The sequence below is a fragment of the Cynocephalus volans genome, chromosome 5, assembly GCF_027409185.1.
Source record: "Cynocephalus volans isolate mCynVol1 chromosome 5, mCynVol1.pri, whole genome shotgun sequence".
NCBI classification, from domain to species: domain Eukaryota; kingdom Metazoa; phylum Chordata; class Mammalia; order Dermoptera; family Cynocephalidae; genus Cynocephalus; species Cynocephalus volans.
The window spans coordinates 91,597,531-91,617,168 of NC_084464.1; the positions used below are offsets into that span (position 1 = coordinate 91,597,531).

At 35.1% G+C, this 19,638-nt stretch overlaps 1 protein-coding gene across 1 annotated transcript in view; it reads right to left on the reverse strand.

The window, feature by feature from the left end:
- Positions 1-19,638, reverse strand: part of RARS2 (arginyl-tRNA synthetase 2, mitochondrial) — a 65,567-nt gene that overhangs the window by 14,487 nt on the left and 31,442 nt on the right. The window contains exons 5-8 of the mRNA XM_063097738.1: positions 18,886-18,983; positions 13,067-13,122; positions 10,616-10,699; positions 7,748-7,824 (exon numbers count right to left, since the gene is read on the reverse strand). Coding sequence (XP_062953808.1) covers positions 7,748-7,824; positions 10,616-10,699; positions 13,067-13,122; positions 18,886-18,983 — 315 coding nt within the window. The remainder of the gene's footprint in view (positions 1-7,747; positions 7,825-10,615; positions 10,700-13,066; positions 13,123-18,885; positions 18,984-19,638) is intronic.

Genomic DNA, 19,638 nt, shown 5'->3' on the forward strand with positions numbered 1-19,638 from the left:
CTCACACACGCAGGTCTATGAGCTAGGTAACCAGCCAAGAGGTCCTTCGAACCGTAGGTTTGAGAGCATGGTTGTGGCTGGCAGCCCCCGAGGCAGACGCCAGCCAAGCCCTGGTGCCGCGCATGCACACTAACTCCACCCACACACAACCTGCCCACAAAGAATGTTGCACCACTCCCAACCTGCCCCGAGGCGAGTGCGCCTGACCAAACTATTCTATTTTCCCAACAAAGTTGTAACTCACTTCTTGGTTGAAACATGAATGACTAATTCATCATACTATTTCCAGAAAGCTGTTAAAGTAGCATTAAAAATTGGTAAATAAACTATTAAAAAAATGAGGCTTCTAAACGCTTATAGTAATATCATCAAAATACTATGGCAGCAGCATTTGGGTAGAAAAGAATGATTTTATTGCTAGAGAGTACATTGGCTTATACCCACTAGTTACAACCAAAAGGGACAGGGCATTAAACATCTATCTCCAGGTAAAAATGTTTCACCTTTCACAGATGGTTTGTGTTAATTACTGGAAAGGCAGACTTGAATGAATAAATACTGCTAAATAAAGGTTAAAATTACCTAATTTTTTTCTCTTTAAGTCACATTGTGCAGAAAACAGTTAACATAGCAGACCTGAGGCTGCTATCTTTAAAATGTTCTGCCTAGAAAAAAAAGAAAAAAAAAAAAAGTAAAAAAATCCTGATTAGAGGGTTGGCCATTGGTTAGCATCTAGGTACTTGGATTTGGGGAATGTTTCCACCAGCCTAACTGATAAAAGTGGCTCACTGTGCCTAAACTATGCAAACAATATGATTTATACAGAACACCTGCTTTCCTTCTGAGAGTTTGGAATTTGGTATGTGCTAGGCAGACAGTGCCTACATGACCAGCTCCAAATAAAAACCTCCGGACATGGAGTATCTAACAAACTTCCATGGTAGGCAACATTTCACATGTGTTGTAACAATCTGTTGCTGGAAGAATTAAGCACACCCTGTGTGACTCTACTGGGAAGGACTTTTGCAAGCTTGGGTCTGGTTTCCTCTAGACTTCGTCCCATATGCCTTTTCCCTTTGCTAATTTTGATTTGTATCCTTTCACTGTATTAAATCGCAGCTACGAGTCAATTTATATGCTGAGTCCGATGAGTCCTCCAAGCCAATCACTGAACCTGGGGGTGGGTCTTGGGGACAACTGACGCATATCATAAAAAATAAATTTCCATGTGGGTCCTAGTAGTAAGTCCAGAATATTGTATACAATGATAGTTAGAAAACAGAAAAAAGATTTGGGTAAGGTATGGGAAAACAGAGGGTCCCTTAAGACAGTAAACTGCAGGCTTCCTGACCTTTGAATGACCTACCCATTGACAACTGCTTAACAGTCCAGCCTACAGAAGTAAATACATACGCATCTACAAATCATTTGATTCTCTCTCTCACACATACACATACATGTGCATACACAATTTATAAGCAAACATATACAAAATGTCCTTATTTTCAGAAAATAAAAGGCGTTAATTTTTTTTTAATCTAGACTTTAAACCCAAATAGTGAATGAAACATTTAAAAATCTATTATGCATTCAAGTTACTGATATGAATATTTTTAGAAAAAAACTTTACCAAAACCCTTTTTCCTTTTTAAAGTTTAAAATAGAAATAAAACAAAATGAAACCTTCCTAATACCTGAATAATCTTGGCATTTCAGCAATTTGTAGTTATAAAACAAAATTATTGAAAATCAACTGACACTAAAGCTTCTTAATAAGCACTTAACAATCTGCCTGTAAATGTACAATATAAAACTATAATTATTAACATTTATCACCATTTTAGAAATGTCTTTTCTTTATACATAAACTTAATACTACGTACTTCAGAAATTATATACAGTTTTAATTTACAGTTACCATGCAACTTTTACCCTTAAAAAGTGTGCATGTTGAAGATAGCTTCCTTTTGAGGCTAGATCTAGACACAAAGGAATAAAAAGGACATTTTAAATTTGGATTTGATAAGACAATGTGGCTTAGTAAAGTGTTTTTGAGGATGAAAACCCAATTTTTCCTTTAGTTACTAGAATGCAAAAACCAGTCATATTTCCATTAGGCAATAAACTAAATGTTTTAGATTTTCTTAAAGGCATTTGAACCTTCCTTATTTCTATTCTATTCTTCACTATTTCTAGATATTGGGTTGCCAAAGAACATGTGACATTTTATTTCAATTTTAATTTATTAAGATAATTACAGTCAACTTTTGGGATGATCTGCCCAAATATAAAGAACCACGCATGAAAAATAAAAGTAGTGGACAATGCCCTCTTACTCCCAATCTTTTAAATTTGATGCTAGAATACTATTAGCCACATAGGCATAGTTTAACTCCTTGGTTCAGGACTCTCACTCCATCTCTGGTCATTCGTGTCTTAATACTGAGAATAATTGCTAAGAATGGTAAACATAACTTGGACACCGTAGATCCATTTATCTATATATTTATGTGTCCTCAATCTTAAAATGCATTAAATTTTCACCTCATTGTCTAGAAAAGAACAAGTAACAAATTCCATGGTTACAATTTGAACAAATAAGTTCATTATTTAATGTGGTTACATGCCTTGATCAGAAATTTCTTGGAGAACTGCTGGTTGAGACAGATTCCTAATGTTAAATAAAATTTAAAAATCCAAACAAATTTATATAATTGAAATTTAATATATCAATACCTCAAACAGTTAACAATAAAGTCAAAACTTGCTAGGTAAAAAAATAACTCATTTAAACTGATTAATTATCAAATTTCTCCTCCTTAATACACCATGAGTAGCATATAAACAGTATTTTACCCTCCATTCATCTTCTTTTAGTATTGGGAATCTTGGATATTTATTCTCTGTGCATATATAATCACATCCATGATATCTTACATCTTTATTCATGGGTGGTAACTATTAACTCCTTGTAGATCACCATGCACTAGTGCCTAATAAGCATAACATTTCTCATAACATTGCTGAAAAATGTATTTTTTGCACATTTCAGTGGGGTAAGATATTTACTGAGCTATTAATGTGCACTTTGTTCTTGCTAGGTATTTCCATCCTCATTCTAAGAGGACTCAGAGGACAATGAAACACAGTAGTGTTGTCCCAGACAAACAGGGATAGAGTAGAAAGGCTAGTGGCTTGAGAGAGGACAGTTGGGGGCAATGGCAAAGCAGAGAAACTACCAGGATAGGAGAAAGGAGAATTGCCTAGGTTGGGGAAGGGATGGGGAACACTCCTGGGTGTAGGAGAAGCTGGGCGGCCCCTATGGTGGTAGCAGGCCCTCAGAAGGAAATGGTTCACACTGTGCCTACAAGGGAGGCTGGCCTGTAGGCCTGTGAAATTGGGCCACAACAAGGACCTCCCAGGTGAAGTCTGTCACACCAGCAGAGCTGCATGCCTCCAAGGTATCATGTAGGCTAGGATATTAAGCATCTAGGGACCAGTGTGGACTGAAGACAAGAAGAGTCCTCTATGACCATCCTGGGATGCAGAGAAGACGGGATGGGGAACTTTGTGTGACTTGGGAGGTACAGAATCCTCACTAATGTCTTAAACTGACTTTCACCACTCTCAAAAGTGCTCACTGGGGTCAGATTTAATTAGACATTTAATTTATGAGCAATTTCTTCCATAAAAGTGTTATTAAGGAGCAAAGCTTATACTAACCATAATAATAACATTCCCTGAAAATAGAAATGTGACCTAACCAATAAAGAAATCTTGAATACAACTTTTTATAAAATAAAAATTTCTAACTGCATAAGTATTTCTATATATGACTAGAATGATTTAGTCTTGAATTATTTTCTTTACTCAAGCTTGAGAAATTGTTTTGAGAAGCTAAAGTCAGGAAAAACATTGTCTCTTGAAAAATATATACTAGTAGTTCCATGTTTTTAAAAACAAGAGCAAGTAAACATTATCACTCATCAAATCATGATTTGATCTTACCCTATTTTTCTACTTATTACTTTTTTGGGGGGTGGGTATTGATATAGGGAAGCTCAGGGTTAAATCTGTTATGAAATATTAAACTAGTGATACATTATCTCCTGACTTTCTACTTCTCTTATGAAATGCTCATCACTGCAATTGCCTAAGATCCTTTTAGAAAGGGGAAGAGTAGAAATAATGATATAGAATCTGCAGGGGTTATTTTGAACTCAGAAAAAATTTATATTACTTGTGTCAAGACATTATGTTACCTTTATAAATGCCAGTGCTAGGATATAGGGCTAATTTATAATTTATTGACATGATATTTATCTCTTCTGAGAGGCTGCCCTTATATTTCAGAGGAATTTCTATGGTTATCAAAATCCATATTAATAAGCAACATGCAACGAGTCAAGTTTGAAAACGTGTAGCAAAATAAAAAAAGTGGTTATATATACTTAAAGGTACCATGTTAGATGTTATCAAAGTCTATTCAAATTATTTAAATCTAGGAGGAACCCTGAGAAGTTACTTTTAAAAAGTATTATTAAAACAGATTAAAGTAAATAATGACACCTATATACCCATGATTCAGGTTTAATACTTATGGTTAACTTTTTACCATAAGAAATTATTTTTCAGTATATGTGGAAAGGCTTTTCAATAAGTGTTCCAAAACTTATTACAAATGTTTTCCTTGAATCACTAGTGAGAATTCTAAACAACAAATATATTAGTTGTTTAACTCATCAGCCAATTCAGGAGGAGGAGGGAACTATTACAAAATTACTTCCATGTTTTATGACCGAAACAAACAAATTAGAACGATTAAAGAAAAGTTTTCAATTGTTGGCCAACAAAAGTCCTAAGTCCATGTACAACACAGCCAGATGTCATGGGAAAAGAATAACTATAGGTATACCTATAGAGAAAAACCAGTAGTGAATCATATGCACCAAAATGGAAAAGTGGCAGAGAAAGGACTGTGGGTTTTAAATATTTTCATCACAGAAAAGAAATGCTAAAGCTATCGTATAATATTATTTCTAACCTAGCTGAGAAACTGAAACTGGAAGATACTGATCATTGCACAATTTAGAGGGAGGTAGGCCACAAAATCTGCCACTGGATGGTCTAAGCCAAATTCAAAACAAATAATGCCAGAAGGTTGAAACTGCCAAAATCGAACTACTGATTGTGTCCCTGGAAAAGCAAATGGGGGATGAAAGAAAGGAATATGCCATATATATAATTACAACTAATGGAAATGAATGGCTCAGAAAGGCATTTTGTAGAGTAGGGGGTGGGGGTGCGGGGTGCAGGGTAGTGCATAGAGCGCTTCGGGAGCCAGACTGCCTATTTCAGAATCTTGGGTCTGGCCCTTGGGTTCTTTGTTAGTAGACTGGGTTAATAAAGTAAGTTAGATTCTGATCAATGGTAATTAGTGTATCCTACAATAGTTAGTCTTTCCCTGGACTAACAATAGGTTTTATATTCCACAACTTAAAAATAGAGAAAGGCGCAAAAGAGAATTATAAGATCAAATCCATTCAAACATTTACTGCCAGGCATGGAATTTGGGGCTGGTGATAAAAGATCAGGAAGATATGGTCCTTCCTCTCAAAAGCTTTGAGAAATTGATTTTTTACAAATAAGCAAAGGATAAATGCAGATTATTCTAAAGTTCTACTTCTCATCAGCCAGTGCCATTATTTACCAATACACCAAACACTTACCAAGCCTAGAATTACTATCTCTGACTTTTTGGTTACCTACACTGGTTATCTTAAACGATGATGGAGATATTCTGTATTACTACCTATGCCATCTCCGACATTGTAGGGCATGCAAGAGCATCTTTCAACTAGTAAATAAACTCAGTTGTTTATATGACTTTCAGATTTACTTTCAGGAACATTGAGAATAACATCATTTGCTTTAAGCTCAAAAAATAAATTCCTCAATTTTGCTAAAAGTTGTTGTTGAAAGTAATCCACAGTGACAACTGAAATTTTAAAATAAAAACTGGGTCTGCAAAAATTAGCATAAAGATATAATAACCTGGAGGCTGCCATTTGAGGCTCTGCATGTTCTCTGTCCTGCAAAGGAAGGAGGAAGAGAACAGGTGAGTGCTCTAATGCACTTTTGTCTTCTATAACAAACAGCAAAGTAGGTGTATCTGACTTGCCCACTTTTGTCTATAAATGCTGCTTCCTTGCAAAGCTATTAGGCAAAAGAACACTAATGAAAGCAACAGCATTATTCCTTGACTTTTTAATCATTCATAGGAGAAGTACCCCCTGCCCTTCTTCTTTCCTTATGTGTATACATCAATTAACTTCTAACATAGATGTTGATCTCCCATTATTTTTATGAATCTCAAAAGGAAGGAAATTATATTAAACTGCATAGAAAGAACATATACTCAGGTCTCTATAAAGTTGGAGAAGAGATTTTACTTAAATATTTAAATATTATAGGAAACAGATTCACTACTTGTAGAATTAAATTAAAACTTTTGAGCTAGGACAGGAGAAAGGTAAGAGTACTCTTGTATCTCAAGCTGTACTCTAAATCAATGACACAAGTAGTTATTTGTATTTCCTGTGCCATGGGGTGTCTTTGTGGGCCTGGATCTGAAGAAAGGTTTGCTAAGCTTGTGGTAAAAAATACATTATTCAAAGTGTAAAAAAAAAGTAAGAGGGCATGATTTATTCATAGACAACCATAAAGAGTTATTAATTTTTAAACTCTTACTTATCAATAAAACTCCTAATGGGAAAGACAGAAGAAATCTTTTGGCTAACAGAATAAATCAAAATGTAGGCATTTAAAGTGTAGTACAGGCATGGACTCAGGAGGAAATGACAAACCTTTAAAGGTCTTTAAGAATTAGAATGTGTTTTTGGTCAACTTAATTGCAAAGTCAGCTGCAGGAGAAAAATCAGGTAACAAAAAGGAAAATGATGAAGTTCTCTCAATGGCTTTAGCTGGAGAAGTAAAGCATTATTTTGGCAAGCGTTCTTCCTCATACACTGGCAGAACATCTTTATTCTTTCTGATCCCCTGGTATGTCACCAATACTGCTGACATTATATCTGTGTTTCCTTTGTGTGGCCCAGAAATAGGAGAGATAACAACTGGGACAATGGAAAGGAAACACATCCCTGAAGATTACTTGCACAGGAAGAGCTTAATTAATGAACTCCAGGCAGGACTGAAGATAGAGAAGTAAGGTATACATGGGACTCAATGAAGTAGAACAGAAAGGAGTTCACAGTAGGTAATAGCCAGGAAAATGAGCTGAAAGATATAAATGAAAAAAGCATACACAAATTCAGAGAGAAAAGCATATGCCTTCCCCAACACCCAAAAAAGAGCAAAAAGATATATATTTATGTTTTTCAAGTCTAAATGAATTTATAGTTATCACCATGAAGAAAGCTGCAGTATATATCAACTGACAAAAAATGGATAAATTTCTCTCTGTGTCAAATCTGTTATCCTGTGTGTTTACTCTAAAAAGATTCTAGAGAAATACTGTCCCAAATCAACTAAAATAGTAATAAAAGAAACATCTGGATTTGGAAATGCAAAGAAGACTCTGGTAAAATAAAAGCAACATTTTCAATTATATTTTGGTTCCTTGTTTTAAAGAATTTATTTTTTAAACCTCTGAGATTAAAAATGTATTACCAAGCTGCATAGTACTCTGAAAAAACGCTTGTTTTCTAATAGTTTCTTGTCAACTTACTTCAAAGAGATGCTGTAAAGGATTGGACTGGAGTTTTTCTTCATAGCCAAATAGTTGGAAGCCAGTTCCCAGGAGACCTACCACGATAGTCCATAAACAAAAAATTATAAAATGGAACATTAGAGAACAGTCATGGCAGGACACAGGTATAGTTCTTTAAAAAGATCAACCTCTCATAATTATGTATCCTGAGAAATACTGCAAAACACATGCTTTCTCCTTCTGTTACCCCATAAAACTAACACAAGTCAAATTCAACATATTGAATCACAAATTCAATATACTGAATAGATCACTGAAATTAAGTTCACAGAAACCAATAGATTATGAGCTCATCAGAGGCAGGGTCTAGGACTAATTTAACTTTGCACTAACAGTGCCCAACACCTCTCTAGCCAACATTAATAAAAAAAACATTTATTAAGCAGCTACTTTGTGAAAAGACATTATGCTAGGCACTAGGCACTCAAAATTTGTGAAAAACTGATGGGAAGTGACTTCGAACTTTCTTTTTAAGCTTATAGGTGTAAAAATAATACAAAGCTGGGAATGGGCTTGCTATTATAGTATTAGTTCTCAAATAAATGAAGGAAAAAAGAAAGATAAATCTTGAAATATCCCTGACCACTTTTCCGATTCAAGATAACCAAGCAACAAAATTCTTTTATTTGGTCATGTATACTTTTTCAGCATTTGATAAGTACAGAGTTCAGGGATAGTGTTAATTTGAACCTTTAAAAAAAACTTACTGAGGTTTGTAAAGTAGGATATGGATATTTACCTTCAAGATATTTTGCCAAAAGATTATCATAATTTCAGTTTAAAAGGATATATGCATCCTGGGCCAAGAGAAGTAATAAGTAGCTTTTTTTTTAGTAGTTTCAATTTTAAAAACCACTCTTTTTCTACAACGATATCAATTACCAAGCTTCTGATCTAAAGGGCCTTGCTGGTGTACATTTTTCTATACAAACCTCAGCAGAAAATGGGATGCTACTGAACACCGGAGATATACAATACTCTGCGACTTAGGAATGAGAAGGATGCCAGAAGCTCTGTTCATTTTAAAGCAAGAGCAAATGTGATTATGATTCAGGGTCTTGGGAGCAGGGTGTGGAAAGATGCCCAGAGTGTTCTAAAAAAGACCATTTCCATTTAACATTCAATCTAATACATTTTCAAAAACTAATTCTGTGCTTAGGAACTGTCTGCTGATTTTTAAACAGGGGTAGCTGAAACAGCAAAATTATAATTCTTCAATAATGATGGTTATAATGAAAATGTTGACAGATCATTAACCATAGTAGAAAAACCGCTATAATAAAATCCTGCAGCTAAAGCTTAATACCATAATCATATATTTGATAATGCCTGCAAAATATCTAAATTGGTCAAACTAATATAAAGTGGATGCCATCTACTAAATTTGACTACTGAGCCTAGAGACTAAACCTCTGACTACCAACTGTTCTGAACTACAGGTGGATTTCTGAAATGCAGGCCATATTTTCTGATTCTCCCACAGTGTGCAGTAAAGGTACTGTTAATGGGCTCAAGTTCTACCCTTTTTAGGATAATATTTATAATAAGAGGCCATGATAAATCTCTTACGAAAAAAATTCCTTCAAATGTAAAGGCCTTTTTTGGGGCAATTATAATTTCACTTCAGTGAACATAATAGTATCAGTGAACACAATAGTGTCAGCAAAATTAAAAATTGACAATGCACACTGCACACTTTATCGAAGCTTTAAAATATTACCTAGCCTTTCTTCTGAATTAGTACTGTAAAACACTTCCTAGAATAGATTCATTCATCATTCTGGGTGCCTCTTATGAGCCAAGCATTGCAGATATAAAAATAATTAAGACAGTCCCTGCCTTCAAGGAACATATCATCTAGCAGGGGAGAGGAGCACACAAATAAGAATACAGGGGAGAGGAGCACACACATAAGAATACACAAATAAGATAAAAGCCTATTTGAGTAGAGCTGGCTACTAGAAACTTCGGAATTGAGAAGGAGTGCAAGGGTGTATCTGTGTGTCAGAGAACGCTTTATAGAAGTAACACTAGGACTGGATCTTAAATTCCACATGATAGTTGCCAGAGATTTTTAAAAGTTTGTATTTCACATGCAACCAGTCCTTCACTACCATAGCAACGTCATTTACCTAGTCCTCCCACACCTTGATTACTGGTTTAAATGAGGTAGGAGTGATTCTGAATAAAACCATGACATTAATCTGTGGCACTCAGCTACTTGGACCTCACTCCTCTCTTCATTTCTTTTCCTTTTAACACCTCCCAACCCCAGTGTTAGTACAGTTAAAGAGTAAACCAAAGTACTGCACTTTGTTTTCCCTCTGAGCACTGGCCTATGTGATGATAACAGATCCCACTTCATTTAAGATGGCCCAGGGAGGCTGGACCTCACTAGATTTTAAAATGGCAGGGTTGTAGTTGAAAAGGGTGTATATAGCTAGATTCACTTCTTCCCTGTATAGTCACTTCTACGTTTAACTAATAAATTATTAAAAACACATTTAACTAGCAAATTAACGAATAAATTATTAAAGCCACAAAAGTACACACATTATATATATATATATATATATATATATATATCAGGTCTTCCTCTGAATGTGTAAAGTTTCCTTCCTCTAAACTTACTTGTGTGCTGAGAATTACTCTAATAAATAAAATGTAAAATTTTATGCAAAAGAGCCTTTAGGAAAAAATAGTAGGATGTACTACTTCATCTGATGAGATCCTGCCTATATTCTGACCAGATGATCAAGTGACACGATATTTTAAAAAATTAAACTTTACGATAAAATGAAAAAATATAATCTCAAACATTCTTACCAAACTGCATGCCCCAATCTCCAAGGTAATTTATTCTTGTTACTTGATGTCCTAAAGCTTCTTTGAGATTTGCTATAAAATTTCCTGGTAATCAATAAGATACAGTTTCTCATTCTTGTTATCCATTTTGGTATAAGGACCATGTTCTTCTATTATCAAAGTATAACAAAGAAAAATCCTTTTTACAAAATTTACTGATTTATTTTTTGTTTTACTAAATCATTCATTATTGTGTTTTTCATCTTTGTTATGAAAAGGGAGTAAGAAATTACTTCTAGGACAGTTATGCTAAAGAATCCACAGTTTTTATAAGAACAGAATTTTCATCAGCATTACTAATAAGAGTTGGGAACAATGTTAGAGTAACTGCTATTCCTAGCCAATGTGAGAGACAGAAAATAACAGAATCTCAATAATCAACAAGAAATACTTAATTTGGTTGCACCCTAACAACCTGAACCACACTGTTGTGTTTTGTTTTGTTTCCTAAATAGTTCACTCTATCTCCTTTCAATCACTAAAGTTCATCCTGCTCCCTAACAGCATGCAAAGTAGTCCAAGGCCTTCACCTTCTTGTACTGTTGAGGCTGGTTTGACATTCAACATCTATTTCACTCGGCTTCTAGTGTGCCCTCATATACTGCAGAAGCTGGAAACCTAAAAAGTACATTTCCCAGAATCTCTTGCAGGTAGGGCTCTAGAAGTCATGTAGGTTTGGACAATCAGACACACCATGTGTGAGATTTAGAAGGGAAACTACTTCTATTTTTTCTGATAAGCACAGTTCTGAAGGTTTTTGTGTGTATGTGGCACCACTAACACAGGTCCTAGTGTCCTGCTGTTACCTCCCAAGGAACTGAAAGACAGGCTATGGGGCTGCCTCTTTGGCCTGTATGGATTCTAGAAGTCATGGCAGGAGCAGTGGCAGTTTCCTGCTTGTGGCAGTAGCAGTGTAGCAGGAGCAGTGGAAATGACTGCAGAAGAGGCAGGAGCTCCCTTGATGACCAAGTTCTATGGGGCAGTTTCGGGAGTCATTTACGTAAGCTTAATCTAAAGATTCTTCAGCTCTCCCAATAACTTTGTAAACCATTCAATATCCTGTAATAAATCCGTTTCTGCTTTTACTAAGAATGGATTTAATTTTCTGCAAATAAACCCTCATCAATATACATTCCTGACCTAAATTACTGCAGCTACCTTCTTTTCCAGCTGCCCTACTTCTAGACGTTGCCAGTCTACCTAGTCCCAGCAATAGGAAACACCTTCTTCAACTCAGACTATAATCCTATTTTTTCTTAGCACCTTGTTATCTCATAAATCCAATTAAATGTCTGAACCTAGGTTTTTGGAATTAAAATGCCCCATTTCAAATCCTGGCTACCATACTTACTAGCCATGCGATCTTAAGAAAGTTACTTTTGGTATCTGAATTTCTTCAAAGTTATTAACAGTACTTACCAAACAGGGCTGTTGTGAAATTAAATGAGATAACATATGAAAACATGTACCACGGTAAGTTCTCAATAAATATTAGCTCTTCCTGATCTAAATATTTCCCTTAACCAACAAATTACTTTATCGTGCTCTACCCATCACTTCGCTCCTATCCTTTTGACTTACTCATGTGGCTTTTCTTACAGAGTACCGTCTTATGCTTTTTCATCAAATCCTGTCATTTTCTCTCTTAAAATGCTGCTCAAGAATTTTGTAACAATAAGAGCTAACACCATTTCAATAATAATCTATTCCATAAATACTAATTTCTCCAATTCTTGAAAGTATTCAAGTACAGATTAAATGACTATCTCTAAAATATACAACACACAGATTTCTACATTGGAAGACATCTTAGATGAGATAAACTTCAAAGTCCCTTCCAATTCTAATATACAATTCTAATTTCAGTTTTTAAATTGGGCTGCTGCATAATGTCATATTTTAAATAAATAAAAATCATAAGTATATTATATACTGAAGAAGCATTACAGCCATGAAGTATTATGGTAATCTCTCTTTATTAGAATAGTCTGGTTTTAATTTCCAGTCTTGAACATTCCAGTTATTGCTCCCATGACTGAGATTAGTTGCTTTTTTAAGACAAAATATAGTATGTGAACAAAAAAAATTTGGTGGGTTGCTATCATACTCACATAACTATTTTTATTTTTGCATCTTTCAGTTCTTCTCCATATGCATACACACTTTTAGATAGTTAAAATCATAACATACATACTAGTTAAAACCAATTACTGAGTTAATCTTTTAGTTTTGAAATGAATTTCATTTTTCCATTTCTAAATCAATTTTTCCTGTTTCATGTAAGATTTAATTAGCTCATATCAATTCTAAAGTTTTTGTCCTTTTGTTACTTTAGCACCAAACCATTAAATTGTATTATCAAATACTTCCCCAAAGGTACGTTCAGTATTTTCTGTGAAACTAAACACTTACCTATGATGGTAGAACGCAAATGTCCAACATGAAATTTTTTGGCAACATTAGGTGAACTGCAAAAAATTTGCAGAAGTTATTTTTTTATTCTAAGGACAAAAGTTCTAAGAATGAACTAGGTCATGCCTCCACAGTTTCACATAATTGGGGACTAGGGCCTAATTGGGGACTGGCACCTTTGCCAATTTAGGGCAAAGATAAGCTAAAAATTAGAAATTTAGAGCAAAGATAAATTAGAACTCAGAAAACAATCATCTTAGTGAGACTGATCCTATGACTCATGAAGTGATAACACACACAGAAGTGGCACATTTATGAAGCAGATATATTTAAGGATTGACAAAAAGATGAAGAAATTCAGAGATATTGTTTTGACAAAAACGACATAGATAACTGGAAATTAAGTGTAGTGCACCAGTTCTCAAAACTTTTAATGTCTTAAAAATTACTGAGGACCCCAAAGAAATTTTGTTCATATGGGTAATGTCTGCCAATATTTACTGTATCAGAAATTAAAATTGAAAATGTAAAAATATTTATGCATAAAACCTCCAGGGATAATCAGAAATTTGATTTACCACTCCAAATTCTCAATTGACACATTTATCACACCTGTGTGTGCTCAAGAAGTTGTAATCAATTATAGAACTATAGCAAATGCTTCTAGAGCGTTCACTACCTGTCAGGCACAGTTTCATGCACTTTATATGCCTTAACTCATGTAATACTCATAACAGCAGTGAGGGAAGGTACTCATCTCTTATTTTACAGATGAGGGAACTAAAACTAAGACAACAATGAAAAGAGATGAGGAAGCAAATGTGGTAATATGATGACTTGCATCTGAGCACATGGGGATTAATTACACTGTTCTGTTTTGTGTATGTTTAGATGAATTAATTTGAACATAGCTGGTTAAAAGTGATAAAATTAGAGCTTAAATTCTGACCTGTCTCCAAAGCCTTGTTATAAATGCTTTTCAAGAGTTACAATTTAAAAACTTGATGCTATAGATATGTACACACAATTATGAAATTATGAAGCTACAAAGATGTTCATTTAATTATTATTTAGAAAGAAAGAAAATGTCCTTCTATAGGCTTAAAAAAATAAGGAATCTTCCATTTCTAGCCAAAAGAAAATAACAAGGACTGAATTTACCCTTCTGCCTTCACACAAGCAGAAACCAGAAAAATATGTGAAACACTGGTTTTATGATACTGGATAACAGGCAATGAAAAACTGTGATCTCTGAGAGAATGAGAACAAACAAGATGAGTCCAGGACTGTGGCACGTTACTGCCTTACTAGTAAATTTATGAGATGCAGCTAAAGCAGAAAAATCTATAGTACAAAATGTTTACATTAGAAGAGAAGAAAGGCTTCAAATCAATAATCTAAGCTTCTCCTTTACAAAACTAGAAAAAATGGAGAAAACTAAATCCAAGGTAAGCAGAATAAAAGGAAATAATATAGAGAAAAGAAAAAATCAATAAAATAAGGGGGGGAAAAACCCCTAGAGAAACAGTTCCATACCATAATTGGTTACACAACCTGTACACCTTTGCCCAAACTCATCAAATTACAATTACTGCTTACACATGATGAATTGTATTGTATTATATGTAATTACACCTCAATAAAACTAATTTAAGGAGGAAAAAAAGAATACCCAGACAACAGAATACTATGAAACAATAAAAATTATAAGTCAGCCCCGGATGTATTAATATTAAAGGAACATTAGATACATTGTTTAGTGAAAAAAAGCAAGGAGTAGAACAATGTATAAAATGTGTGGTCTGTTTATAAATGCACAGAATATCTCTAGCAGGGTAAACAAGACACTGATATAGGTGGATGCCCATATGAGAGAACTGGGAAACTGGGATAGGACGACTTCTTTTTCACTGAATACCCTTTTACAGTCTTTCAATTTCTAAAAACTAGTTATTTATAATATATCTGTTAAAAAAAAAGAAAGAAAGAAAGAAAGAAAAAACAACTTTCACAGAATTTTGTAGTTTTCTTCCAGGATTAGAAGAACTGAATCTATCTAAGTATTTAAGCCTTGACAAAATGTTCCTTGAATTTATCAATTTGCCATTTTCTGGCACCATATTCCTATTGAAAAGGAAATAAAATGAAATGGAAAATACAAATTCAATTCCTTTAACAACCAAAGTAGCCACTATAAATTACAACTGGACACTTCACTAGCACTTTTGTTAAATTATTTAATGTTATTTCCTCAATCTTTTAAGAAAAGACATATTATTATTGTTATTTTGCAGATAAGAAAAGAGACTGTATTAGTGAATTTCCTGTTGCTTTTAACAGAATATCTGAAATGGGTAACTGATAAGGAAATGAAATTTATTTCCTATAGGTTTGGATGCTGGGAAGTCCAAGGTCCAGGGAACACACTTGGTGAGTGCCTTCTTGGTGGTGACTCTCTTCAGTGATGCAAGGTGTCACATGGTGAGAATGGCATGAGCAACAGAGCTAACTTTCTTACTAGCTCTCCTTATAAAGCCATCAGACCCACCCCCATGACAACCTATTAAACCATTAACCCCTTACTCCACGAATGGATCAATCCACTAGAAACATGATCCTCAAAATCCAATCACCTCTTAAAGGCCCCACCTTCCAGCACCATATTGGGGGTTAAGTTCCAACACAAGCTTGAGGGGACATACAAACCACAGGAGACACCAAAGAAATAAACTATCTTACTCAAGTTACTGACTTAGTTATCAACAGAACTGCTGACCTTACCTCTCAAATTCCATTTTACCAGAGGTCTCAAATTTGGTTGATGAGAGTACCTCACATTTGGGAAAAGCAGGGGGTGGGGAAGATCATGCTGAAGAAAAAAGAGGAAAGGCTACCACTGCTGTGCCCCTGCCAATTCGATCTGTATGAAACAGTAAAGGGTGAGTTTGCAGGGAGAGGGGCAACAGTAGTTGACCCATAGTTTTACACCGTCTATCAGGTAGAGTCCAAGCTCATAACAGCCATCAACCCTGGTACCTTATCACACTGCTCCTAGGTATGGCAAAATACGTGACAACCTATGCTATGTACAAAGGAGCCTGTAAAAGTTAAGTACAGGATTCAGAATCATAGTTAGTTAGCTCTATGACCCTGGGCAAATTATTATCATCATCATCATCATCATCATCATCATCTCAATTTATATGAAAATTTTCTTGAGCACAGTGGTTATATCTTTTGCATTCTTGGAAGAAAGTTGTCTGGTCTATTCAAGACACTATGTATTTAAAAAATTCTCTTTTCCCACTGTCTCATTTTCAAAAGACATTCAAGAACAATGTTTTCTATCAGTTTTGACCCTGCTCCCCACCTGTTTGTCTCCACTTTGAAAGCATGACAATAAGCAGTACAGCATCTGGAAAACTTCTAAGGGAGGGAGTAGCAATGTCCCACAACAATTCCAGATGGAAACTATCAGTGAGCAAAGATGGCTGCTAGGAAACAGGCTGTGCCGTCATCAGCATTTGGATGTTCATTTAAATTCCAGCCTTCCTTAACTGCTTTAGAAAAAACTGAGAGGGGCAAATCCGTAAGCAAATAAAGCACCACACAAAAAGCCTACAGAATACAATTCAAATAGAATAGGATATTTTTAGACACTTCTTAAAAGCACAAACAAAAAGTAGTATGGGAAACAAACTTAGGAGAAAAGCCAGAGAATCAATGAGTAAGGAAGACTGAAGTCTGGGTATTTTGAGAGCTCAGTTGGGGAGAAGGGACAGTGAAAGTGAAATGCAGAAGGTGTTAAAAGTGAATACTGGTGGCAAATTTTCAAGTTTCCAGAAACTTACAATGGCATTATTTCAAGGATGAAAGCATTATAACAGATACTATACTGCCTCCCTACCAATTTTCCTTTACCTGCTGGTTAGGTAATAGAAAGGAGTTTAAGAGCGATATGATAATGAAGTGCCTCCCTGGAGAAGAAAATGATGCGTCCTTCGCCATCTTAAAGACACGAATGAAAATAATTATGACCAAAAATCCTTTGCCACTGTTACTACTAAGAGTTGGTGTCTATTTTCCTCTCCCTTGAATCTGGGTGATTCATCCCACCTCTCTTATTTGTGACTTGCTTTGATCAGAAGAGTATGACAGAAGTGATGCTGTGCCTGTTCCAAGATAGTGATACATGCTATCACTATTTTGGAGCCCTAAGCACCTTTGTAAAGAGTTCTGGCTACCCTACTGGAGAGACAATGTGAAGAGAGAGAAAGAGAGAAAGATATGCCTGGCCAGAAAACTAAATGAGCCACCTTGGATTTCTAGCCCCAGTAAAGTCTCCAGATGACCACAGTTACCTAAGTGACCTCAGGCAAGTAGAAGCAGCACTGAGCGGATAGCTTTTGGGCTATCTGGTCTCTGTCTCCACTACTCAATTCAACTCAACTCTGCTCTGCTCTACTGCCATTATAATATTCAACTGTTGTAGATGATATGTAAACGAATGTGCTTGGCTGCGTTCTAATAGAACTTTATTCACAAAAACAGGTGGTGTTGGTTAGAGAGAGGTGTTATAACACCAAGGTCAAGGGTTCAGATCCCCATACAGGCCAGCTGCTAACAAACAAATAAAAACAAGTGATAGATTTTGCTCACAGGCAGGAGTTTGCCCCTGTTTAAGCTTTGCAGCGGCTTCTTATTGAAGAAGAGATCACTGAAGACAGGCAACTTTGGGGTATGGTCTTAGTGTAGTTCCACTCTGGTGTGAGGATGACTTTGTGATGCAACAAATGTTTAAAACCAATAATAAATATCCTAATTTTGGTTTAATGACAGTATAAGATTCACTGATAATTCTGTTTGCTCCACAGAAGCAGTAGCTTACTTAGCAATCAGTCCTTATCATAAACAGATGAGTTTGAGGCTAAGCAGGTCTGTTTTTTCTAAGAACACGAGTGAGTGGCAGAGAGTACAAATGCAGAATCCATAAAACATAGTCTTTGATTATTCAGGTGCTAATCATAACTAAGTTATCATAAATTACAATAATGAGTTGGTAAAAATGAAAAATTTTCCGTATCAATGCTTAAAAATTCTCCCCACAGAAATAAGTGCTTAGGAAGACAAAAGGCTCTAGCAACTTCTATCTTTTTAAAGGGAAAAACGGTTCATCAAGACTCTTCTTCAGCTTTTAGAAAGACAGTATCTCTGATCATGTTCTTGAGCTGTCAATCTGTCAACTGTGCAATGAAAATATCAACTGGACAATAAAAGCGTTAGTTCTTAGTGTTCCCTTTTCTTTTTTGGTTACCTCAAAACACTCTAAATATTAGATGATTATACTGATACCATATTAGAAAGTTATACGAAGACTATTTAGAGGCATATTAAAACTTCAAGCCTTTTTTCTGGTAGTATAAAAAGAATATATTATAAATACTACAAGTCTCTGTTCTCAAATTCTTTTAAAATTCGTAATGTGGTAGTAACCATTACTTCGAATTACTTTAAAATTCTTAATATGGTCGTAAGTAACCATTACCTCTGCCTCAGGAGTCTACTAAAATGAATAACTAGTTCTTCCAAAAACGTAATTGTTAAATACTTAATTAAAAAAGAAAAGAAAACATTACAGTCACTAGACATTTTACTCATGGTTTACTGATTGATTCACTGTGATTTTAAAAAAAATAATATAATCTCACTGGTTTCTATTTTTCCATGTATAATTTAGTGAGATCCCAAACAATGATGTTAAAACACTCACCTGCCCAGTCAGCTTAATTAATAACTACATAAGATGGGTAGGCACTCACCTGAATTCGACCACAATCTTCTTCTGGGGAAGATCAGAGAAAAGTTCACTTTTTAATCCGTATTTTGGGCCATCTTCAAGTACTTGTTGTAGCACTGTCTGAAAAATAAAAGGAGTGGGATTTCCTGATTAAAAAAAATTGCATTGTTCTTAATTACTTTGTTACTGGGAATTCAATGCTGCTAACCTGCTTATTCTGATTTATGGAACTGAGAATTTTATAGCATTGTGAGCAGCACCACCTCCAGCACCACCTCTCTTGTTGCTAATGCTAGTCAGAGTAGCAGTAACATGAATTAACATTTATGGGGGCGCTGTGCCCTTTTATACATCATGCCTATTCATCCTTACAGTAACCAATAATGTATATATTTCACAGATGAGGAAACTGAAGCTTAGTGTGGCTAAGTAACTGCCAAAAGTCCCACAGGAAATATTAACAAAACCAGAAGGAGCATCTAGTGTCTACTGAGTGCATACTATGTACCAGGCATGGTTCTAAGCACTGTATAAAGTCATCTAATCCTCTCGATAGCTTTAGACATGAGTACTGTTTTTACATACAAACGAGGAAAGAAAAGCACAGATAGGTTAAGTCATTTTCCCCAATGTCATAATGCTATCAAGTCATGTAGCAAAACCTTTTGCCACTCCACAGCAAATGTGTTCATTACAACATGCTGCTGCTGTTGCTGCTTTTGTGATACTAAAGATCACAAGTAATGGTAGGAAACAAACGAAAATGTATAATTAA